General features: G+C 36.4%; 1 protein-coding gene across 3 annotated transcripts in view; it reads right to left on the reverse strand.

Moving 5' to 3' along the window:
• The window catches only part of GARS1 (glycyl-tRNA synthetase 1), a 43,682-nt gene that overhangs the window by 15,613 nt on the left and 1,229 nt on the right, over positions 1-26,840 (reverse strand). For 2 of the 3 annotated variants that reach the window (XM_072783602.1, XM_072783603.1), the window contains exons 2-10: positions 18,174-18,275; positions 17,300-17,402; positions 16,165-16,306; positions 14,346-14,434; positions 13,415-13,491; positions 9,818-9,963; positions 7,509-7,658; positions 3,394-3,556; positions 1,718-1,882 (exon numbers count right to left, since the gene is read on the reverse strand). In XM_072783602.1, the coding sequence (XP_072639703.1) occupies positions 1,718-1,882; positions 3,394-3,556; positions 7,509-7,658; positions 9,818-9,963; positions 13,415-13,491; positions 14,346-14,434; positions 16,165-16,306; positions 17,300-17,402; positions 18,174-18,275 (1,137 nt within the window). Of the gene's footprint in view, positions 1-1,717; positions 1,883-3,393; positions 3,557-7,508; positions 7,659-9,817; positions 9,964-13,414; positions 13,492-14,345; positions 14,435-16,164; positions 16,307-17,299; positions 17,403-18,173; positions 18,276-22,087; positions 22,158-26,840 lie in introns of those variants that run through there. The other variant, XM_072783604.1, reaches the window with a different exon arrangement.

Here is a 26,840-nt window from a genome sequence, read left to right on the forward strand (position 1 = left end):
CCCCTACCAATTATACAGGATGAATGAACAAACAAATGAAATAAATAAAATGTAATCCAGGCCACATTCAGAATCTCAAATGAGATAGCAAGAATCTACACCTGCTTTAACCAAATTAGCGTCAAAGCAAACTAAGAAAGGGAACTGGTATGAAACAAAGAGAAAATAATCTTTTCTCATACAGCACAGAGTATTTTATTGGTTTGACTTGCAAGTATGAAGAAATCCCAGAAAATCTAAAACAAGTGAAGAAATTAATAGTCATCTGTAATTAAAAAACTACTACTACTATCATTTTGGCATATATATATACGTCAAGCCAGCCTGTGAGGAAAAGAAAGTAACAAGAAAAACTTAACAGACTATAGAAATTCCTTCCTAAATCCACAAAAGAAAAAGAATACATTTAAAGCAACATCAATAAGAGCCACTACAGATATTTGCATACCATTATGCATGTATACATGAGTGCATGTTTATAATGCATGTAAAGCCATCTAGAACAGGGGCTGAAAAGCCCATGGGGCTACATTTTAAAGAGTTGTAAAAAAGAACTGACAAAAATCTGCAAAGCCTAAAATATTTTTACTATATTTACTATAGAAAACAGTTGCTGATCTAAAAGAGACATGAACCACTTTCGGGAAGATGTATATAACTGAATATATAACTGAAGTTTCACTTTCTACATAATCTTCAGAATAACTTTTTGCTTTTTATTTACAAAAATGAGTCCCTTTCTAAATGGCTGATTTTTAATTTTTAAAAGTGAATCTGTTAAAAGAAAGTCATTTTGAAAAGTAAAGAGTGAAACCAAGGGCATATAGGAATGAATGATTATTTTAAGTCATTGAGAAGCCTCTCTAGCATCAAATAAGGGAAATGCCAGAAGGCTCTCAGGCCCTTTGTTCCGATGCTACCTTATTCCCACTGCCACCAGGGCAGAAAGCATTTTCTACATCCAAATGTCTTTGTTTTTTTCTTCTTTTTACTTTTTAAAAAAAAAAAAGTTTATTTTTAGTAATCTCTATACCCAATATGGGGCTCAAATTCAGGACTCTGAGATCAAGAGTCACACACTTTTCTGACTGAGCCAGCCAGGTGCCCCTCCTATGCCCAAATATCTGTCAATCTTAAGGTCCGGTATGAATGTTCATGTTTGGGAGGTGGGGGGTGGTAAGGTATAGCGAAGTGGTAGCCTGGAGGTATTCTCTGAATTATTATTAAATACACAGAATTTGAGAAAAGGTAACTCCTAAACAAGAGATCATAATCTACTAGTCTATCGATAAAACCTAATAAAGAAGCTCTCCAAACGAAGAGCACCATGTCTGTCTTTACTCATCCCTACCACCATTTCCAACATTTGCTAGTGTCCTTGTCAGGAAGGAGGCTACACCATCTTAGCTGCACCTGGGGATACTACCCAAAACACTGCCTATCCCAGAAATGTACACACCAGCACTGCCCCATCACTGACCATCCCCCCCACCTTCGTTCTCTGTTTGTAAGTCTATAAAGGACTCTTGGGATGCAAAAGTAACCCCTTCCTTCTTAGAAGGCAGGCAGCAACTGCTTTTTCCATTTTGTTTGGGAAAAGACCTCTTTTCTCTTTGTTCCACTCTGACATAAAGCACACAAAAAGCAATTTTGATATCCATGCTCCTAAGTTAACAGTGTGAAGATCATATGCTCACAACCCTTCCATTCTCCTTACATAGGATGTTTTAGATTCGGCATCCCAACAGTCACAGGCATAGTGGGCCATCTCATTCTCCATGTGCTGGCGGAAGCGTAGCTTATCTGGAGATACTCCAACCTTCGTGAGGTAGAGGTAGATGCGGCCAATGAAGTAGCCTAATACTGAGTTGTTAATCACACCCTAAAAATCAACGAATAGACAAGTAAATAAGCAAGCAAACATGCAAGGACATAAAAAGGAAAAAACACATTCTCTCAAAGATCAATGTACCATTTTCAATTTACTCATAATCTATTGAAAAACACAAGGTAAGCTAATTTATCCAGCTTTCAGAACAATCTCAAATACCCAGAATGTGATTGTGGCTATTTTTAAAGAGGTTACTCTCAAGTAAACTAACTGATAAGAACAGAGTTATTCAACATCTTTCTGCCACACTCACTGGGTCAGCAAAATTTCAGCCCAATACTTCTTATCTTCTGAATCTATAGTACTAAAACTGACATTCATAATAATGACCCTACAAAGAGAGAGAGGCGGATTTATTTCTTCTGAATTAACAAAAGTAGTAATACATGTTGAGAGGAGTTCAATGTATCCTCATCCACTGAAGTTTATGCACCTCATACTGTATGTCATTTTATGATTCCAGGACGAGAAGGATCTTAGAAATCATCGAGCCTCATCTCCAACCTGCTACAGGGTTGCATTTCATTTTTGCATTTCTGCAAAATGGCTGGCAAGTCATCATCCAGCCTCCAGTGGAATATTTTCAGGAGCAGGAAGTTCACTGTTCCCTGGGGCAATTCATTCCATTCTCAGACAGCAGCTACTATTAGAAAGTTTCACTCACTCATTTATCTAGACAAATGATTAGAGAAATTCTATTCTATGCAAGACTTAATCCCAACTGCTATGCGGAATACAGGAAAGATTAAAACCCAGAGGCCTTGCTTTCTAGGAGTCAAAATGTCTCCCCAAAAGTAATACATGTTGATAAAAGTTGGATTGACAGGGCACAGTTCAGACCAAGATCTTTTTTCCAAGTGATCTGCTAAATATTTTTTTCATGTTAGCTCCCTGGACTGCAAATTGGCATGTTCGGGTAATTTCTTCCCACTATATTAAAAAAAGGGGGGGGGAGAGGGGCGCGTGGGTGGCCCAGCGGTTGAGTGTCTACCTTTGGCTCAGGGTTATGATCCTGGAGTCCTGGGATCGAGTCCTGCATCGGGCTCCCTGCAAGGACCCTGCTTTTCCCTCTGCCTATCTCTCTGTCTCTCATGAATAAATAAATAAAATATTTAAAAAAAAATCTCCTCCCCCTATAATAATAGTGTAGGATAAATATGGTCTAAAAACAAATACTAGGGGATCCCTGGGTGGCTCAGCGGTTTAGCGCCCGTCTTCGGCTCAGGGCCTGATCCTGGAGACCTGGGATCGAGTCCCACATTGGGCTCCTGGCATGGAGCCTGCTTCTCCCTCTGCCTGTGTCTCTGTCTCTGTTTCTCTCTCTCTGTCTCTCCTGAATAAAAAGAATAAAATCTTAAAATAAATAAATATAAAAACAAATACTATATAAAAAATAAAATGATCACTAAAATAAATATTTTGTCATCCAGTACACAGAACTTGCTAAGTGCTGTAGGCCCTAATTAAGAATAATCTAAATGAAGTCACTGGTGGAATCTTACCTGATCAACAGCGTCTCCTAAGCGCATTTTTCGAGCAGATTGTCCACTGACTTGGGCTTTTGCTGAATACAAATAAAGGTGGAGGTCTGCCACATTCTGAAACTTAGGATGTTCCTTCTCACTGGGATCTACAAAGTGCTCAATTTCTGCCATTGTGAACTCCCTGGAAGCAAAAACATAAGGAATAAAAAATAAACAAGACCCTTATTTTCAACTTTACTCTACAATGATATAGGCCCTCATACTACAGGAATCTCTTATCACCAAACAAGAAAATTGTTTCCTAAGGGAATGGCAAAAAAAAAAAAAAAAAAAGGTTGGATTAAGTTTGTCTGGGTGGCTATAATTTTAAACATATTAATGAAAACTTTACAACTCACTTGAACAGTATTTTAAATAAATGTAATACAATCAAGCGTCCCTCAAATATTAACTCTTGTCTAATGACAAAGATTCTTTACTTGCCCAAATGTCAGTCTCCTGAACCTTTCCTTCTAGGCCCATCTATATACTTCCTTGTAAAATTCAGTTTTAGCAAGAACCCTAATAAGTTATTTTATTTTTAGATTTTATTTTTTATTTATTCATGATAGACAGAGAGAGAGAGGCAGAGACACAGGCAGAGGAAGAAGCAGGCTCCACACTGGGAGCCCGACACAGGACTCGATCCCAGGACTCCAGGATCACGCCCTGGACCAAAGGCAGGGACTAAATCGCTGAGCCACCCAGAGATCCCGATAAGTTAAACTAGAAATCCCCTCTCACCCCCCCAACCCCCCCACCCCAGCTATGTGATCACCTCTGATATCTTTTTTGGGTCCGTCATCCTCCACCATCCCCTAGGTGGTATCTGATCACTCTGGCCTGTGTCCAGCAAGATCCTATTAGGTTGGTTTAGCCAAAAGCCCCCTTACCTTGGCCCTGATATTCCCTTTTAGTAATTTTCTAACCACTGACTCCACTCACCCTGAGCCTTGGCTATGAATCCTCTCTTGTCTATACTATATTCAAAATTGAGCCCTGTTCTATACCAATCTCTTTTCCCCTACTGCAATAGCATTAAATAAAATCTGTTTCTACCACCTTAACTATTGTCCATCTGTTTTTCCTTCCATACTAGTCACAACAACAAAAGATTATTACTTTCAATGGAAAATAATTTTTATGGGCACCTGGGTGGCTTAGTTGGTTAAGAATCTGCCTTCAGTTCAGGTCATGATCCCAGGGTCCTGGGATCGAGCCCCAACATCAGGCTCTCTGCTCAGTGGAGAGCCTGCTTCTCCCTCTCCCTCTGTCCCTTCCTCATCCCTTCTGTGTTCTTTCTCTCGGTTGCTCTATCTCAAATAAAATTTTTTTAAAATAAAGAAAATAATTTTTAAAGAAAAGCCTGATACAGTTTTTAAATATTAGGGAAACTTAAATGTTAGACACAAAAAAGAAAAGACATACTGGATAGTGACTTCCAAATAAAATGATTTTCTTTTATAGCACTAGCAAGTCTTTATAAATACATACTAAGTGAAGTTCCTGATATTTCCTTTTCAAAGAATGGGAAATTAAAAGTGAAGTGAAATTGTTCTTTAGAGCTTTTATAGTAGTTTGGTTTCTTACTTTTTATTGCTCTGAACAAGTAAATGACTGATAATGGCACCATACAGCTGGCTTCTTTAGAGTAACAGCTTTTTGAATAAAATGTTATTCAAGGCAGAGGACATAAGACATGAATTGAACAGGCTTGCATCAAGCTAACTGCATAATGATGAAATAAATAAGCATATAGTAATGGTTTCCCAAAGAGATTTCTCTGAATGGCAATTAAGTAGCTATTGGGGGAAAAGTATTTTAAGTTAATTTTATGAGTCAAAATCAAATCTCTCTTCTTTTAACGCACTCCTCCACACACATTTACTAGTGCACTTTCATGATTATCTCAGATGTTTTAGAAGTAATGAAAAATTGCTTAAATGGATTCTAAAAATACATGAAATGCATTGCAAAAGAACTCTGATTTTTAAAATTTTTAATAGTATTTCTTCTTTGGTCCTATAGCACCTACGTCTTGTCTTTCAACCACTACCAAACATCATATGTGTGCAGAGAAATATGATAGAGACAAAGAAGCACAATGTCTGTCCTCACATAACTTATAGCCTGGCTGATAGCAAAAGAACATCTAAAATGCAAGATATCAAATCAAAATAAGGGCCCTGCCCAGAATCCCCAGATAATCTGCTGCCAAAGCCTTTCCATCTGTTCTGTCAAATAATCCCAGCTCACAGACAGGAGATGGAAATCAACACCAATGGTGATTTTACCAGCGGTCTCTTGTCTTTGAGTTCAGAGACTATACCTGAGCTGTGGAGAACTACAATACATATAGTCTATAAGACAGAAACAGCCAATCAAAATAAAAATAGATTTTTAAAAATTTCACATGAACAGTCTAATACTCCCAACCTAAATAAAAGAAATCATAGCCATGCAAAGACTAATCACTGGACAACTCTAGAAATCAAGAAAGAAATCACAATACTAAACAAATCCTAGCCTTATCTGTGGAACAAAAACCATGGGCATACTAGCTCATGGAAATGAGTGGACTTCTAGTCAGGATCTTACAGATGTATGTAACAAAAAACCAGCCAGAATCCAGACAGGATGCTTTAAAGTGAAAATGGCCAAGGAATAAAATATCAAGAAGCTCCACAGACCTTTTACCAGTTACCTCCTAGAATCACTCCTCAATTCTGAGCTGCTTTGTCAATTTACCACTTTCTAATCCTCAGGCCCCAGGTTTTGCCTTACTTCATGGTCCTTCTGTAACTTCCAAGAGCTGCTCTATATTATATAAATCCTCTCCAAAACACTGGCTTTAGACAAAGTCAGCCTTACCGGGCTTCCTTGGTATTTTGAAAGCATGCTTGCAGACACTACTGGAACAGATGGAAAGCAAAAAACAAAAGGAAAAAGAGTGACAGAAAAACCCAGATGCCAGGAAGTAGAATAAGACTCAATCCTGACAAGTTTTTCATTGTTATTATAGCTGATTCAAGTTTTTGAATACCTCTTCCATCCGCATGAAGGCAGAATCACTCCCACCCCATTTCTCTAAGTCGTGTAAGGTCCTTCCTTCTCTGTGCAGTCTCCCCTTTCTTGACCAGAAAGCTGACCAATCACAGGCCTGAAGAAACAGTTTGGTCAACACATAGGGGTGTTTCCTCAGCAGGTGTCATGGGGATTAAAAGATGAAGCAGATGCTTTGGGTGCTTTGATGTAGAGTCAGTGGCTGGGATGTACTATGACAGAAGTCTGTGATTATACTGAGTAAGAAAAGAGAGGAGATGGGTGGGGTGATGGAGCTGTAGAAAATCCTTCTGGAGTCTAAGATAGTTAAATTTACCTATGTATCTTATTTTTTATATGGAATTTATTACATCAAGAGATGCTATCTGTAAGAAAATACAAAGAAATCACAAAAAGCTTAAGTCATAAGCAGCTAAATCATAGTAAATTTCTAAAGAAAACTATAACTTATTACTAATATGCCCTCCTACACATTCCTGGATACATCTGGCAAAGAGAGGTTATTAGAAATAGAGACAGGTTTCTCGAGAAGCAAGCCTGCTAGCTGGCCTGCCACACAGGCACCTCAAGTATCTGGAGGAATGTCAACTGGTTATGGAAACACCCTTGGCCCAACTCCAACAGTACTGTTTGCCCTGGACACCCAGCTTGACTCTCCCCTCATGACCATCACCCTGTCCTCACCTCACCCTAGAGTTACATACATCACCACTGCCAGAAAATGCCTTGGTTTAGACAATCAAGATCTTGCCATCCTCCAAACATGTGATGAACAAGGGTGAAAGATCATTTTGAAGCAGGTGAGAAACGTGATCTATTCTTTACCTTCCTTCCTTTCCCTCCAAGTTCTCATTAGTTACTCACAACTACCTGATGTCCCAGAGATTACAAACAAAACATAATCTTTTGGACCAAATAAATACATGGTCATGCAAAAATGAAGCAGAATTGTTTCAACATAGAAAGCTTCCCTTTTCCACTCAATGCCAAGCTCATTCACGAATTTTACTGGAGAATCATATGGGCAGTACCTGACTCTGATCAGTCCAGATCGAGGGGAAATCTCATTTCTAAAAGAATTTCCAATCTGAGCAGCAGCAAAAGGCAACTTTCCTTGGTTGAATTCCAAAAGTCTCTTGAAATTCAGGAAAATCCCCTGTGCAGTTTCTGGTCTCAAGTACCTATAAATTTAAATAAATCAGACTGTTAGAAGGAAAGAAATTATGTTTTCCAAAAATCAGAAACTCTAGATACAAATCCTAAAAGTCCTAAATATACTAATTTCACACAAAACAGTACCTATACTTTCTAAAGAAAAGTTTTAAGAGTATTTTCCTTGGGAGCAAACATTCTCAAGCAAGTGTCAGAGCATGAATCAATCAACTGGTATGACAATACTACTATTAGAAATGTCTTTTATTTCATCAGTCCAGTTGAGTCAAAAGTCAAATACCTCTCTCTTAATGTCGCTAAAACCTAATTTATCATTTACATGGAGGCAGACAATAATTCAGATTCTTCTGAAAATAAGACTAAATATATGCCTTTTATAACCCACATATTAGAGAATAGGTGGGTGGCTACAAAGAAGCCAGTATAGGCTCACACTTAACATTAGAGCTCACTCATCACAATCATCACAACAGGCAAATTTCAACATTTTCCTTATCATTTTCTCCTTTGGTAATTCTACATTTCCAGCCAGAGGCTTCTTCTCTTTTTCTCCATGTTTTAAAGATACAACCAAGCAAATAAAACATGATAACCATTGCCCTCTTCTCAATTTTACAGGAAATATTCTGTGCAAAAATATCAATTAGGAAAGCTTTCCCAATAGCCTACTTCAAAATAAATATTTTATGAAAAGAATTTTAAAGAAAAAATAAAATATAGTTGTACCCTCTTCTCACTCTAACACACCAACTCCTCATTCTGGTGGCCCTTTCCAGATTTCATCCAAAAGAAGTATAACTACAGTTTATATACAATTTTTTTTTAAAAAAAGCTGTGAGATTTTCAATTTTTATTTATTTATAAGTAGACTCTACACCCAACATGGGATTTGAACTCATGACCCTGAGATCAAGAGTCGTATGTGCTATCAATTAGCCAGGTACCCCTATGTGCATGATTTATAAGAAGAATGTATAAAATTATGTATTCTTTATTTTTCCATTTTTGAAATAATCACAAAAATTTCTCATATTTAACAGTTGCAGAGTATTCTACTAAAATGATCCACTTTACTATAACTTATTTACTCATCTCAAGTTTTTGGACAGATAGGTTATTTCTACTTTGAATCTATATAGTCTTGATAAACATAGCTTCCTTTCCTTTTGAATTATTTCCTTAGATAAATTTCCAGGAGTGGGATGATAGGTCAGAGGGTCTGGCCCACTTAATGACCTTCTGTATGTACTGCCAAAATGAAAGGCTTATCTTTGGACTCTTTCTATAAAATATCCCAAGTCAACACAGTGTGTGACTAAAATAATTCCAGTAATACATTCTGTCAAAATTTTTACCATTCTTCCATTTCTACTCCAGAAAACATAATCTATCTAGATTCATCTAACAAAAGCCTACCCCTACCCTCTACTACCCTACAATGAGACTGTAAGAAAAAGATCTCAAGTTATAAAGTGAAATACTTTGGCTAAGTTTGTTAACATGGAGAAGGAATCTGTAAATACACATTCTAGTTCTGGATCATACCGTAAACAGTTTAACAGCTTTCTTTACTGTTAAAACCACATCTTTTAAATAATAAGCTAAATCTAAGTTGTTCAATATGGTAGACCACTAGTGAAATGCCTGTTTAAATTTAATACACTTCAAAGTTGAGGTCCTCAGAAGCACTAACTCCATTTCAATGGCTCAACAGCCATATATGTCTAGTGGCTACCATACTGGATAGTACAGATTACAGAACATTTACACCACTGCAGAAAATTCTATTGGACAGTGTTGATCTATACTAAATGGTTTCTAAGTCTCCTTCAGCAACAAGTTCAATGACTTTCAAATCATTCTTCAACTATCTCTCCTGCCCTATACAGCTATCACAAGACATAATTATCACAGACCTGTTTATTTTGTGGCAAAAAAAAAAAAAAAAATCGCACACACACACACACAAAAATTTCATTCAGAAATAATCAGAAGGAATGCATTTAAGAATATATGTCATTATTTCTCCTTACTATACTTATCTATACTTTCTATATATATATATATATAATTTTTCAAAAAATTTCCTTCATGACTGATTTGATGTTTACTTTTTATTACAAGCAATTTTAGTAATTTCATTACATAAAGAATAAGTGATACATACCCAGGCATGTTTCCTCCAGGCCCAATGAAGGTCTTGAACATTAAGTTAAAAGATACTGGAGGGGAGAGATCATTTCCAGTATTGGGGGATTTTACATTATAGTTCACAAAAAGATCCCCAAGTTCTTGCTGTCCATAGTTATCAAGCTAAAGGATAGGCAGAGAAAATAACGTAAAAGACAGGAAAAAACAGAGCATAAAAGTATTGTATATATAAAACCCATCCATCAAGTCACCCAAAGTAAGAACATCCAAGTTAATCTAACCTTCAAAAAACTCAAATTAAAACCATAACCAGCTCACACACACTTTTCACTTATCAGTTTTACCATTTACCACTCTAGAGAAATGGAGTATCTTTCTGGGACTGAATATAAAGCTACTAAATATAAAGCTCTTAGAGGTAAAAATTATTTCCTATTCGTGTCTACTTATTCCAGTGTATTTCAATTTTTATACAATGGTAATCATCGTGAAACCCTCTAAAATGGTGCATGACCTCCAAGTCAAAAATTTCAAATGATTATGACAAACCATTTAATACTGAACAATATTTAAAAGTTAAAAAACAATCTCCTAATAGAAACAAAATCGATAAATCAACTCAAGACCATAAGAATGGAGGCTCTGGAGTCAGAAAAATGTGGATAAACTGCCCAACTCTACCATTTACAGATTGCGTGACTCAAGAGTAAATTCTTACCTAACTACTCTGAGCCTCAATTTGCGTATCTGTGAAATAGGGAAATAGAATCTACTTTACTATGAAGATTAACTACATAAAGTACTTAGCATAGGGCCTGGCACACAGCACATGCTATACCACTTACTAAGTGTTTTGCCAAAATATCTGATTGGGCCTATACGCCTGACTACCAAATTATAAGTAATGTAGACATAAAGCAAAATTTACTGATGTAGAAACATCACTAAAATAATGCAGTCAGCTAAATCCAGATAGTAGAAAACACTAAAGAACAAATGTCTCAAAAAAAAAAAAAGAACAAATGTCTCAACTTCAAAAAATAATTTTTTAAATGAAAATGAAGGAAAATTAGAGATGAAGAACCTACAGATTGCAAGAGATTTAAGAATTATACCAACCACTCATAAAGTATGGACTTAATGTGGATCCCAATTCAAACAGAAAAAAACTGGTTAACATTTGAGAAAATGTAATACAATGATGTTATAGATGTACTTCAAAATAATCCTGGAGAAAACGACAGGAAAGCAGGGAAGGATTCAACAAAATCTGATAAAACTGTAGCAGGTTCATGAGTATGTAAGTATTTAATAAACTATTTTCTATTTGTATATGTTTTGAAGTTGTCATAACAAAAAGCTTAAAAAATGACTTAATAACTGGTACATGCAGAGATGGGTCAGCACAAATGGACAGAGAAGAAAAACAGTTCTGAGCTGCTGAATCCACATAAAGGAATAAATAAAGCTCTTCCTACCAGAGGGTGAATCAGTGCCTTTTAAGAAAACCATCATGCTGCATAAAGCTGAAAAGGAATCATAGGCACTAACAGGTGGAGAAAACACTATCATTTGATCAAGCAAACAGATGAGCCTTTGGCCATAAATCCACCAGGGCCATTACTGAGTACTAGACCACAGTCTCCAAATTTTCAATAAAAGTTAGTTACATTGACAGCTTGTACGTACATCTGATATGGCAAATCAAAAAACAGATTGCTCTCTGGGGCACCTGGGTGTCTCAGTTGGTTAAGCATCTGACTCTTGATTTCAGATCAGGTCATGATCTCAGGGTCATGAGATTGAGCCCTATTTTGGGCTCCTGCATTGGGCTACACACTGGGTGTGGAACCTACTTAAGAGTCTCTCTCCCTTTCCTTTTGCACCTTTCCACACCAGCACATGTGCATTTTCTCTAAAAAAATCAAAACCAAAAAAACAGATTGTTCTCCTAAGACCATGGATGTGTGATGAGACAGTCAGTGTTCAAACTATAAATGGCTTAATAAACCAGCTAATTACTTCCTGCTCTGACAACTGACTCAAAAATAAATGAAACTGTTAAGATCAAAAACACATATTCACAAAATCTTAGTAAGTCTAACATTATAAATGGGAAACAGTAATTTAGAGGTAATTAGCAGGGCTTTTCATTTCTTCTTTCTAATAAAGGTCATGCCTTTGGGAAAGAAAGGAAATGAGAAATGAATGTTCAGCTATAATGGTGTCAAAATCCAAGAATTAATTAACTAAACTATGAGCAACAATACTAAAGCAATGAGCTTCAAGCAAAGGAAAAATATACCTCACAAGACGAAAATAAATTGGTAGATGAGTCAACAGCCAAATTAAGAGTTTCTTTCAATTTAAATGAGGAAGGAGAAAATTTCTTAGCTACTGTTTGAAAGCCAGATATCACAGGGAGAAAAAAATCAGCATATTTTTAGAAAATAAGGCAGCAGCTGAAAAATACCCAATAAACTGTCATGAAAAAAAAAAAAAAAAAAAGCAGAGATAGGGATTCCTATATATAGCCTCACCTATTTATATACCAATATAAAGAAAATATTTATAAATACAGCACGGGTTTCTGTGTGTATGCATGTACATTTTTGCCCAAGTAAATAATATTTAAGAGGTGAGACTTGGTGGACCTCATGATCAAACATGGTGTTGAAGAAATGTACTTTGCTTAAACGGATACATGAGGTGACAATATATATACATGGACCTGTGCATCTTCCTGGGGAAAAGAGGTGCAGTTTTCATAATATTCTTTTTTTTTTTTTTTAATTCATGAGAGACACAGAGAGAAAGAGAGAAGAGAAAGAGAAAGAGAGAGAGAAAGAGAAAGAGAAAGAGAAAGGGGGGGGGTGGCGGGCAGAGACACAGGCAGTGGGAGAAGCAGGCTTCCTGCTAGGAGCCTGATGTGGACTCGATCCCGGATCCCAGGATCACGCCCTGAGCTGAAGGCAGGCACTCAACTGCTGAGCCACCCAGGCATTCCTCATGATATTCTTAAAATGACATGTGACCTAAAAAAGGATAAGAACTACTTCTGATATAGAGGGTATTCCTGCTCTTGGTAAAAATCAGAACATTATTTCTATGGTCTCTTTTAAGTCTTCCCTAAATTTTGCCAACTTAAACAGAAGTTAAAAAATTTTTAGTCTATAGGAAAAGCAGGGGGCCTGCTCATCATGTTCTAAGAATAATACCATGTAGCCAGGGTCAGTGCAACCAGAAGCAGACAAAGTGGCTGATGAGACAGTGCTCAAAAGAGATCTGCCCCAAAATCTCCACATCAAGACTAAACACTATTCATCACTAGTCATGCCTCTGGTTTTTGCTATTAAATCCAGAAAATTGGTTTCCAAGGAGACAGAACAAATTTCATGCCTATTTACACTGAATTGCTAGTTTGGGGTAAAATAAAGTGTTAGTCACAAAAAGTAGAGAGAGAAGAAAACAAAAATTCAGAGAGAGACAGAAGGTAAATTCCCCTTCCTTACAATCGTGGCCTGGGTCAGCACAACGTGGAATTCAACAGTCACTAAACACTGAAAGACAACACCTACCTGAGTTGCTATGATAACATCTCTAAAGTACTCACCTGAGCCAAGACACTTTCCATCTCTGATTTCTTCTCAGCAGAACACTTCTTATCAGACATCAATTTCTGTAAATGAGCTATAAGAACAGTGTTGGTACATGTCAATTTCAATCAATGGATAAAAGGACAATGTACTTTGAGTTTCAGTGCTGGAAAGGTAAGAAAATGAATACAAGGATAATGTTCTTACTTTATATAAATTCCATGGCTGATTTTACAGGGAGAATCGTGATGCTACCTTGATTCTTTTGCTAACTTAGAATTTCTAATTATCATATACTACTTTTTGTTAAATAAGGGACTTGGGTTGTATAGGCATACCTTGGAGATAGTGTGGGTTCAGTTCTAAACCACCACAATACAGCAAATATTTCAATAAAGCAAATCAAACGAACATTTTGGTTTCCCAGTGCATATAAAAGTTGTTTGCACCATACTGTACTCTGTTAAATATGCAATAGCATTATATCTTTAAAAAATGTATACTTTTATTAAAATATATATTACTAAAAAAAATGCTAACCATCACCTGAGCTTTCAATGAGTCCTAATCACTGAACACCATAACAAATATAATAATAAAGTTTGAAATATTGCAAGAATTACCGAAACATGAGAGAGACAAAGTGAGCAAAAGCTGTTGGAAAAATAGCACTGATAGACTTGCTTGACAAATTGACCTTTCATTTGTAAAACACATAGTATTATAAAGCACAGTAAGTGGAGTGCAATATGAGGTCTGCTTGTATGTTTAATTACAATCTATGCACTTTACTCTGTGTTATGCCCAAAAAAAATTTTAATAGAAAAAAATGAGTATACACTCTGCCAAAGCAAGCTCATAGAAAAAAATGAGAAAAGTTTAATCTAAACCCTTTGTTTTGATCATTTTTACTTGGAAGAACATTTATCTGAAGTGAAAAAACCATACCTTTTAAAAGATGGTCAGCACGAAAACACTCTCCATTTTTTACGTCTTTCACCATGAAGTCTGCAAATTTGTCTACATGGCCAGAGGTCCTAAGTTAACAAATGCCAAGCCAATTTGTTATTTTCATACAAATTAATACATACTTTACCTCCTAAGACAATAGTATACCATGTTTAAATAGTATATCATGCATCTGTGTATATCAAAGATGGAAGCTCCTATATATATATATATATATATATATATATATATATATATATACACATATATATATAGTGATACATCCATGGTAGATAATAATTTAGGCCAGAGAAAATTCTTCCTCAAATCTATCCCCACCCTTTCCCCAAGCTCTTCCTTTCCACAGGAAAAAGACTTCAACTGGATTACACTCTTTTATAAGCTGTCATAAAGTACGTGCTATCTTACAGAATCAATTAATTCAAGAGTTAAATCAATTAATTCATTATGTAATGAATTAATTACTAATGCTTAGATCCCATTACTAGTGATCTAAGCAAAGGTCAAAATCATGGGGAACTTGACTAGGAAAGAATTCATGATAAATTCATGATAAATCTTAAGGAAAGCGTCTTCTGCCACTGAACACTATATGGACACTGGTATTATCTCTTACACAGTTCCTATTAGTGGAGCAAGTAGCTAAGGAAAAGGTTGTCTTGATCTTTTAGATCCATCATCAGGAATTCATCTTGTTTTTATTGGCTGAAATTACTGAGAGAGCCCAAAGGATCTAAACAGTGAAAATGGGCTCTTTACCAGGCAGCATTAAATGAAATGATGAGGAGCACCTGGGTGGCTCAATCAGTTAAGCGTCAGCCTTCAGCTCAGGCCATAATCTCAGGGTCCTGGGATCGAGCCAAGAATCAAGGTCCCTGCTCAGCAGGGAGTCTGCTTGTCCCTCTCCCTCTACCCTTCCTCCCCACTCATGAGCACACTTGTGGGCTCTGCCTGTCAAATAAATAAATAAAATATTTTAAAAAATACAATGAAGTGATGAGAGATACAAAATGTAAGAATTCTTCTTCTTTCGTTTTATATTCTACAAATCCTGCCCTGATTTCAATGTTAGTAGGAATGACCTAAATTTCTGCACTAACACTTCAGCACAAATAGTAATTATAAGTGTATACACACCTTTGCCCAGAACTTCTAAAAACTTAGAGTAAGGAAATAATCACATATACACAAAATCCATCAGGATGTTCAATGGACTCGAACATCAGAAACAAATTATTTTTAAGATTTGAGAGTGAGCACGCACATACATGAAAATGAGGGCAGGGGCGGGGGTGGGGGGAGAGAGACACACCTCACACAGGCTCCCTGCTGAGCACAGAGCCTGACGTGGGGCTCAATCCCAGGATCTTGAGATCATGACCTGAGCTGAAACTAAAGAGTTGGCCGCTTAACCAACTGAGCCACCCAGGTACCCAAGGAACAATTTAAATGCCTACAATATGGTACTAGCTAAAGAAACTGTGGTATATCTATGAGAAAATATTATGCTGTCATTAAAAATGCTTTAGAAGAATATTAATATTTAATGATATAAGTAAATGTTCACCTATATTACATTAAAAAAGCAGTGTGCTAACACTGATGTATATACAAGGACTTACAAAGAAAGAAGACAATAAGGATAAACACAATAATTTTGACATGGCTGTCTATAAACATTAGGTGTATATTTTGTTTTTCTTTATACTCTACATTTTTACAATGAATATGTTTAGTAATCAGAAGTTACTTAAATACACATATTAATGAATTTCAGCCGCCAAAGTAGAAATCTTACTTTAAAACTGGCTCAGGAGTGAGCATGGTACAATCAATCTCCAGGATCTGTTCCTCTTGGATAAAGTGCTGCCTCCAGGTCTGAATAATATTGTTCTTCAAAGCACATCCAACTGGCCCAAAATCATACAGACCACTAACACCTATAAAATATGAATAAGGAACTTTACCTTGTCACTGTCAGCAAATGAAAGCGAGGAGACATGAGAAACTGTAAAACTTCACATATTCCCTAAAAAGGTATTAAGGTCAATAATTCAAGCCCCTCAACATAGAAAAGCCTTACTTCCAGCTAGCTACAGAAGTAAAATTAAAAACTCTTGCTTCATTTACTATCTCCATATTAAGAATTTCAAGTAGGATTAGTAAAAAACTAAAGGGAAAAGATGTTCCTCCATATATGAGAAACAATGAAAAACAGACTACAGTTTTCTGCCATAGAAGTAACTTGTTGCATCAGCTGATAACAATGATGAATTTTAGCACCCAATTCTCTAATTTATTCTTGGATATATGAGCCACTATATTTAAACCTCAAAAAGTTAAACATTTAGAGATCTGCTTAACCAAACTCGAATCAAGTTTCAATGGTAAAGTACTGAAAGTCTAACACCGGTATAATGATCTCCACTGACTATGAAAGATACTACTGCACATTTAATCAATGAATTATCTTTGCCTATACCTTCATACAGTGTTCAGAAGGATGCAGATTTACCTATATATCCATGAAGAATGTTTTCTCCTGACAGTTGCCATGAAGAATAATCTAGGGACCCTGGCTTATCACTCCCCTTGTGTGGAGAGGCACAGTATAGTAGTTCAGTGTTACAACGGCCCCTGACTGCTCCTAAGAAGAGTCTATCTGATAGGCACAGGAACATATTAAATGCTTACTACTTGGCCTCCTAACAATTCCCTACATCCTAATGGAAAAAAGCAGTCTTTGAGAATAAGTAGAGTAGAAAGAAATAAACAGATTTTACACCAAGTGGCCAATTTTAAACAAACAAGGGCAAAATACTCTGTTTTATGTGACCTGATACAATTAGGTATCAACTGAAAAGCCAAGTTTTTTTTTATTTAAGAATATTAAACCAACCAACAACATAACTGCTCTATCATTAATCCCCTACCTCCATAAATAGCAAAAGCTTGATCGTAGAAAAACCTCCTTTTCAGGGTATCTTCCATTTTTGCTCTGTCTACAATGTCATCTTTGGGTTGTAATGCTAGCTCCTGTAAGGGATTTTTAAATAGAAAACGTGTGATTAGGGATGAGAAGAAATATGAATTTATATATGTGAATTCCATTGATTCCATAGCCAAATTCAATATAAAATTTAACAGACAAAATTTTGATAACTTTAAAAAATAGAATCCTTAGGGTTTTTTCCCCTTTTAATTACAGAAAAGATACCTTTAATTATTTAGGAATAGGAAGACTAAGCTTACTTAGATGCAGATACTGATAAGCAGTATCTGAATTTTTAATGGATCACTGTAGTAAGACTTGGAACTCCAAACTATTTCAGTTTGGTGATGGGAGATTTATTGTTTGAAAGATTTGAGAAGAGGTATCAGATAGATACACCCTTTCCTTAAAAGAAAAAATATTTAATACATAACCATTATTTCCAAGCATAGAATTCATAAGGAAGGGCAAGAACAAAACAGAATGAAACAAAACGAAGAGCAAACACAATGCCTTCCAGGGAAATTCACGAAGTGTATCAAATCCAGGATTCTGGGGAGGGGTAGGTCAGAAGTCATAGAGGCTTCACAGACAACGTGATGTTGTAAGAGACGTGATGTTGTAAGAGACGGTGTGAAAGCATGAGAAATCTGCCAGGTAGAGGAGGAGAAGCCATGCTGGCTAAATAGAGATAAAGCAAATGATACTGATACTTGCTCAGAAACTTTTTTAGGTCTTTCCCACCTAAAGAGATTAAATAAAGATGAACAATCCTGTACCTATTTACATTCCCCTTTTAGGATCCCAAGACTCACCTTTGCTTCCAGAACCCTCTTCCGGGCTTTGAGCTCAGCTACAGCTCTGTCTACATCTACTTGGGGTGCTTTATCTTCTTTCAGTTTTCGTACAAGATCTCCCTAAGTCAACAAAGACAGTTTATATTCAGGATTGGTTTCAAAAGTCAAAAAAGTAATGAATGTGTTTTTAAGCATGTCTTTTTAAAAAGTATCTGTGTAAGAATGTTTATTATGTGAGATGTCATTATAAATAACTGAAGGTCTTTGCCCTTAGCATTTATAATCCAGCAAAATACACAAAGTATACAAATAACTATGTTCTAAGGGTGATTAGTACTAGTGTGCTTTTTTCTTTTTTCCTTTTGAGAGAGAAGACAGGTGGAAAAGGAGGAGAGGAAAGCATTGATAAAAACTATGAAACAAGGTTAGTACTGAGAACACAACCAATAAATAAACGACTCTCCCAGGTGGCCCGGGTGGCTCAGTGGTTTAGCGCCACCTTCAGTCCAAGGCATGATCCTGGAAACCCCGGGATAGAGTCCCACGTCGGGCTCCCTGCATGGAGCCTGCTTCTCCCTCTGCCTGTGTCTCTGCCTCTCTCTCTCTGTCTCTCAGGAATAAATAAATAAAATCTTTAAATAAATAAATCAATAAACAAACAAACAAACAAACGACTCTCCCCTCTCCTGAATCTCTCTCCTACCTACAAAAACAACCCTTTTGGTTTCCCACCTACTTTGACCATTTCTTCTTAGTCACAACTGACTCATTCCTCTGCTCTTTTCTTGGTAGAATTTTTCCTTGCTAATTACTCTAGAATACCACATTCACTTCCAACAACCTACCACCTGTATACTGATTCCCATACTCATGGTAATGTGGTGAAATAAGTAATCTGAAAAAGCAAACAAACAGAACATTACCTACATGACCTAGGAAACTTCAAGTCGAGAAATTAAAGTTGTCAAATTGATAGAGCCTTTGAGTTCCCAAAGGAAGTAACTGCCCTCTAGAGAAGCAGACCTTCCACACAGGCCTTTTAGGATTGCCACAGATCAAGGTAACCAAAATAATAAGCACTCAATTCAAAATTTAAAAACCCATTGCAGAAAAAAGCCACTATAGGGGAGACTCACTGGAAATGACAACAGAATTAGACCCTCGAAAGTATTAAAATGATCAAATACAATTGTTAAATGCTCAGGACATTAAAAAAAAAAAGTCAAAAACAGGAGCAAAGAACAGACTATAAGAAACAATCAGGAAACTTGCAAAAGAACTGCACAGGTTCAGGTCTAAAAGAGACAACAAAAGGGTGAGGAAGGGGCAAAATGGGGGAAAGGGAGTGGGAGATAGAGGCTTCTAGTTATGGAATGAATATGTCACAAGAAAAAAAGAGCATACAGAATACAATCAATTGTATTACAATAGCATTATATGGTGACAGATGGTAACTACACTTGCATAGCATAACGTATAAACTTGTCAAATTACTACTTTGTACACCTATATAACGTGTGTCACCTACACGTCAAAATAGGTAAATAAATAAATAAGCAAAGAGAAAACGAATCACGTAGATCATCTAGAAATAAATCACTGAAATTAAAAACTCACTGGACAGGTTAAATAGCAGATCAAGGTTTAAGAGAGAATTAGTGATTTACAGTACAGATCTAAAGAAATTATCCATGCGTAATCCATTTAATGGAGCAGAGAGACAAAGATTTAAAAATACAAACAGGGCAATGAGACAGAAAAAAGACAGTCTGACACTCATCCAACCAGAATTCTCAAAGAAAATAAAGAAAATCCATAAGAGGTTCTATTTGAAAAGATAATGAGGGATGCCTGGGTGGCTCAGTGGTTGAGCATCTGCCTTCAGCTCAGGGCGTGATCCTGGAGTGATCCTGGAGTCCCGGGATCAAGTCCCACATCAGGCCCCCTGCATGGAGCCTGCTTCTCCTCCCCCTGCCTAGGTCTCTGCCCCTCCCTCTGTTGTCTCTCGTGAACAAATAAAATCTTAAAAAAAAAAAAAAAAAAAAAAAAGATAATGACTATGAATTTTTCTATAATTGCTCAAACACTTGAATTCTCAGATTTAGGAAGCACCATAAAATCCAAACAATATACAAAACAAAAACCTATATCTAGACAAGTCTGTAAAACATTGTATTTATGAGGAATTAAAGGCTTTTTAGAGGTTTTATGCCCTCTAGCTAATTGTGAAATCCTGAGCAAGCTGATACCTTTTTGAGCTTCTTTCCTCAACTGTTCAATACTCACTGAACTGATGACAATACTCACTGAACTGTTATAGAGTGAATAAAACAATTTAAGTACGATATTTTTAATAGTACCTAACAAACAGTAGACACAAAAAATTATAGTTATCATGCTATAAAACACCCCAACTTTGAAGTGGCTGAGTTACTTTTCAAATACTTCAAATCCAACTGGTTTATAACTAAATTATTTTTCTCTGCCCTACACTTGTTCCTTCTTTTCCTTCTTTTAAGTATTGCCTTCCATTTGTTAACAACAACCAAATCTACCATTTCCCAAACAAGAAACATCAAGTTATCCTTCTTTATCTCCAATATCTGGTCATTTTCAAATTTCAATCTACTCTCTCCCTTTTATACCCCAAAATGAGATTGCTAAAACATTATAAGGTTCTCATCCAAAAGTGTCTATGCTAAGATACACCGCAACCTACCCTAATTCATGTCATTTCTCTCCCACCTTTGTAAATCTTTTCACAAGCACAAAGCATTTCTAATTTCGTGACTGTTCCTACTCCCAAGCCTTCAATAATGTTTACTTTCAGGGTAGATATTTTGTATGAATTTCATTGTTGGAGAATAATGGGGAATTCCAAAATATCTGATGTAAAAGGGGACACTGCGTGTGTCAAATATTTGTTGACTGATATCACAACCTAAACCTAGCAAAGTACAAAGCACTTATGATGCAGTAAATATCTACTGACTTATTTCTTTACTCACTCAGTGGTTCTTTTCCTTTCCTCTACCTATCAGAACACCTATCTTACAAATGTTCACTAACAGAGCTTTTGATGAGGATAAGAACTCTGTGAGAGCCTTTGTTTTGAAAAGCAGCAAATGGTAGTTCTTTTTGAATGTCTGAAAGAAGCAAGTAGTTCTGAATATCTATCCTCCATGTGTCAAAGGTTAGCACTCCCACACACTTAATCTACCTTCTCTTTTGAAACTTCTAAGAGAACACTAGCAAGCAAAGCCACAAGGAAGGAAAATTTTTAAATAAATTTCCCTAAAACAATTTTTTGGGGGTCTTTTAAGGTTCCAGCACAGAATACATACAACAAAGAAAGTGTAGCTATTAAAAAACAAAAAACAAACAAAAAAAAAGTACAAGTGAGGATTCCTACACTGAGTTAATCCTCTGTAAAACGCAGTAAAGAAAGGAAATAATAAAAAAACAGAAAAGAAAAAAAGAAAGGAAATAATCATGCTTATCCTAAATAACAGAATAATTAAACCATGATTTATAATGATCCAATCCTGAAAACAGAAGAATTGGAGGTGATCTAAAGATGGAATACAGATAGAGTCCTATTTTCTAATTCTTTTTCTCCCTTCTCTGTTCACCACTCAATTATATTTTGGGTTGTGCTTGCATGCATGCATTGGGTGTGCTGAATGAAGGTGACATGAAATATCATGACTATCTCTAAACCACCCTTAAGATAAAGTTTAGTTCCTGGATAAATTCCTACCATAAAGACATATATTAGAACTAACAGCCTGCAATCATTAAACAGAATAGCTATTACATAAATCATTCCAAGGGATCTTCTTCACAGATCCTTCATATATATCATGGTACATATTCAGCCAGCCAAAAAAAATCAACAAGAAAACATTTCCTCATTAATTAGCTTTACTTACACATATGTAGGTAGAAAACTCTTGTTAAGATTGAGTTCATCTCAGATTCCCAAATGTTTTATAATCATTGGCAGAAACTTCATAAACTTTTCATTTTCCCTTTGTGGATTAAGCAAGAGGTTTAGTGGGCACTCTTAGTCTAGAAAATCAAAGCAGAGAAAAATCCAGGGTTCTTCACCCTAAGTCTTATTACTACTACAACAACGACGTGAGTTTCATCTGTCTTCCCAATCAGAGCAAAAGAAAATTTGAAATACTAAAACACAAGTAATATTATTCACACATCTATTCCTACCATTAGCGTGGAAGACAGTAAATCACTACAAAAGACCTCCCAAGAAAGCACTAAAAAGGCTTTTCTAGCATCCTATCTCACCAAATTCAGACATCAATCCTCCCCGAAAGGTGCAGAATGTTATCAAACTGGCAATCACAAGAAAATGTGAGCTCCATGCCAGCAATGTTTTGGTAAAACTAGCATCCCAATAAACTACAATCATCCCAGAGCAATACCTAAGTTAGCAAGAACTTACTCACTATATGTACTGTTGGCAGCATTCTCAGCACTTCACATGAACTATCTCATTTTAATGTTTTCCTGAACAGCTGAACATCAGCTAATAGATCCAAACTCTAGAAATACAACTACATTTTTTTTTAAAGATTTATTTACTTATTTGAGAGAGAGAAAGAGAGAGCTGGGGAAGTGGGGCAGAGACAGAAGAGGGAAGGAGATAATCTTAAGCAGACTCCCCACTGAGCCCGGAGCCTGACACAGGGCTTGATCCCAGGACCCTGAGATCATGAGCTGAAATCAAGAGTCAGACACTTAACCAACTGAGCCACCCTATAGCCTACACTTTTAGGGCTTATAGGTGCCCTGTAGGCTAGATTTTTATAACTAGACACAGCAACACAAAAATATACAATGGTATAAAGAGACCCAACCAGCAATTCTGCAAAAACGTTTATCTTGACAGTTTAAAAAAAAAAAAAAAAAAAGGTTTACAACAAGTTAAAAAAAAAAAACAAAGGTCCTTCTTGGCTGCTTTTCTCCACATTAATTACTATGGTAGAGCATCAAGCAATATCCACCAAAATCATTTGAGTGACCTCTTAATTCCAAGCAATGAAACTGAAACTATATCACCAAATCTCTACACCAGTTCCTCCCTAAATCTCCAGATCAAGTGAAAGTCATCTCAATAGATCCTGTTTGTATTGAGACTTGAGATACATATTTCTTCAGCTACAGAATCTCACTTCCTGTTTAGACAAAGCTGGGGGTGGGGAAGCATTCTTGACAGGAAAGTGTGATCAACACAATTAAATGCTGAAGATAGGTAAAATGATGATCATTGAAAAGTACCTGTTAGGGTTCCAGACAAGGGCAGTAGTAGAGCCAAAGGCAGAGAGCAGTGGAAAAAATGAATAAATGAGAAATGAGAAAGCGGAGACAATGAGAGGATAGGAGAAAACACTGAGCTGTAAAGGGAAAAACAGGCTGAGGGGAATGGGAGCTTGTGGGGGGCTGCATTCCAGACAAGGGCCCAAATCTGTCTTCATATAAATCAGATACTTCCATTCCTCTAAAACATCAGTTCCACAATTTCTTGGTCTTAGAACCTCTTTATACAGTTTAAAATTACTGAGGATCCCAAAAAGTTTTGTTGTTGTGGGCTATTTCTACCAATTTTTACTATATTAGAAATTAAAATGCAAATTTAAAATATTAATTCATTTAAATAATAAAAGCCCAATATGTGCCAATGTGCTAACAGTAACATTTCTGTGAAAATAATTGTATTTTCCAAAATGAAATAAAAAGTGAGAGTGGGTTTTATAATTTTGCAAATCTCTTTATTTCTAGCTTAACAGAAGATAGCTAGATTTGCATATCTGCCTCTCTTGCAATATACCATTTTAATGGTGAAGTATACAAAGAATATCTTAAGTTAGAAAAGGGAGAGTTTTAAAAGCTTTTTGAAATAACTGTGGATATTCTTCTTTTAGACTATACCAAAATTCTGACAAGTGGTAGTTTCTTAAAGGTTATTTCTAAAAGGTTACTAGCAATGTGAAATTGGAAGCTATACCAATGAACTTTTTATACTCTGTTATATTAAATCCATTAATGTATCTTAGACTCTGAATAAATCTTTTACCAATACTTGATTCTATAACATCATGCATTGATCATTTGGAAAATATTAGATAACTGAGTTATGTAGATCTTCTAGATACTGACCCATTTATTACACTATATCAAAAAAAGTACATTTGTTAATAACACTACTCATCCCATCAGAAAAGTCTGTTAAGTACTGTGAAGCTGCTAAGCTCATGCAGCAGCAGGTAAGGTTTCCAAAATTCTAAAATTAACCAAAAACCTGATTCAAGTATTGCCTACAAATACTATCAGTTGTTTTCTTGAAATCACAGGCACACTTCACTCATTTTTCAGAAAATGAATGCTTAGTATCCAAAGTGAATTAGACAAATAGTGTCCCATGAAAATAAGACAGTTGAGCTTGCAACTCAATCATACAAGTGTTTTTCCTCAATCATATTTCTGTATGCTTTATGCATATTTCCATTTTGTCACACAGAACACCAAAAAGGTGTATTAACAAAGGTCTGGATTTAATAAAATTAATAATTTTTGCTGCTCCATCAAAGACACTCTAAAGCAAAACAAAAAACAAATACTAAGGGATCCCTGGGTGGTTCAGCGGTTTAGTGCCTGCCTTTGGTTCATGGTGTGATCCTGGAGTCCCAGGATCGAGTCCCACATCAGGCTCCTGCATGGAGCCTGCTTCTCCCTCTGCCTGTGTCCCTGCCCCTCTCTCTGTCTCTCATGAATAAATAAATAAAATCTTAAAATAAATAAATAAATAAAACCTTAAAAAAAGACTGCTCCTTTTTTGAGTTATAATCTTTTTTGTATTAAAATACAATTTCTTTATAAAAAAAGGGGAAAGTAGATGGTAGTCTGAGGATTATACTAGTTTTTTTTTTTTTTAATTTTATTTGGTTAAAAAAAAATCTTATTTGGCAAAATGAAGGCTGGCCACACTGCTAATTCTCAACTTTTTTAAAAATAACATTTTATTTTATTATTTAAAGATGTATTTATTTTAGAGCGAGAGTGAGAGCACAAGCCAAGAGAGGGGCAGAAGGAAAGGAAGAGGACCTTAAGCAGACTGAGCATCAAGGAGCCTGACAGAGGGCTTGATTCCAAGACCTGAGCAGAAACCAACAGTCAGATGCTTAACCAACTGAGCCACCCAGGTGCCCTAATTCCCGACTTTTTTTTATAAATTCAGTTGCCCTGGGTGCCTGGCTGGCTCAGTTGGTGGACAATGCGACTCCTGATCTCAGGGTCCTGAGTTCCAGCCCTAAGTTGGGGATGGAGATTATATATAAATATATATAAATTATATATACCTTAAGTGCCCCAGGGCGCCCTTGATCAAACAACGAATGTGTTTTCTAGATGCTCTGAAGCCCTCCTACAAGTTCCACAACGAATTCTCCATGAAATAACTAAGAAAATGCCATGGGAAAATACATTTCGATCAATTAACAAGCCAAACCTTTAAAAAGCAACAGCATCCATGTAGTCAAGCAAATTTACATAAAACAGATGCCACTAAGAAGACCGGTTGTTAAGTGCCTTAAAAATCCCACTCCAAGAACATCTTCAATGGTGCAAACTTCACAAAGAATAGATGTCAAATGGATAGATGTGACAATGTCTCATTTCCTCATAAGCAACACAAAAAGAAAGAAAAGAAAGAAAGAAAGCTAGCTTTAATTAGATAATCTTTAAATTCTCTTCCAGGGCAGCCCGGTGGCTCAGCGGTTTAGCGCCGCCTTCAGCCCAGGGCCTGGTCCTGGAGACCCGGGATAGAGTCCCTCGTTGGGCTCCCTGCATGGAGCCTGCTTCTCCCTCTGCCTGTGTCTCTCTGCCTCTCTCTCTCTGTGTGTCTCTCATGAATGAATAAATGAAATCTTTAAAAAGAAAAAAAAAGAAAGAAAGAAAGAAAAAGTTAAATTCTCTTCCAGCTGACACTGGAATCTGCAATTCAATGTTCCAGGTAGCTAACCGATACACGTGTGGTCCTGGAGAAAGAGAAAAAGAACTCTAACTTACAAGAACTAACTTACATCTTCAGGGAAAAAAATCTGAAAAGTTCTCAAAACAAAACAAAAAACCGGAGCCAACATAAACAACACACTAAATAGTAATCACATCAGAAGGTCGTTGCAGGATCAAAGTTTACTTCAGTTAACTAGCTCCACAGTCTTACTACAACATGGTAAGGACACTTTTGCGCTGCAGTTTCAGGCTAACGTGGCAGAGGGAGGGGTTTGGGTGTGTGTTTTTCCAAATTAGATGTAGTCTCCCTCCTCAAGTAAAGGATATGGGGGGGGGAGGACTGAGAGTTACAGAAAGGACAAAGGAACCACACCTCATTTTATTTGGGTAGGGTGCCGTGGAGGGAAACAGAAAACAAGCATACACGGTAGTCTGATACCAACAACAAGGAAAAATTAAGCTTATAATGAAATTTCAAGACAAATACTTATTGGATCACAGGCTCTAAGTGGAGAGAAGTCGACATCACAAAGTGGCAGAAATCTGCTTAATTTTTGGCAACTCTGCTCAAAAAAAAAAATCATTTCCGAGGCAGGGTTCCACCCTCCAGAGCTAAGGCAAGTTATTGCATCAGGCACTCGCGCGGAAGAA

The sequence above is a fragment of the Canis lupus genome, chromosome 18 (assembly GCF_048164855.1).
Source record: "Canis lupus baileyi chromosome 18, mCanLup2.hap1, whole genome shotgun sequence".
In the NCBI taxonomy this organism is placed as follows: domain Eukaryota; kingdom Metazoa; phylum Chordata; class Mammalia; order Carnivora; family Canidae; genus Canis; species Canis lupus.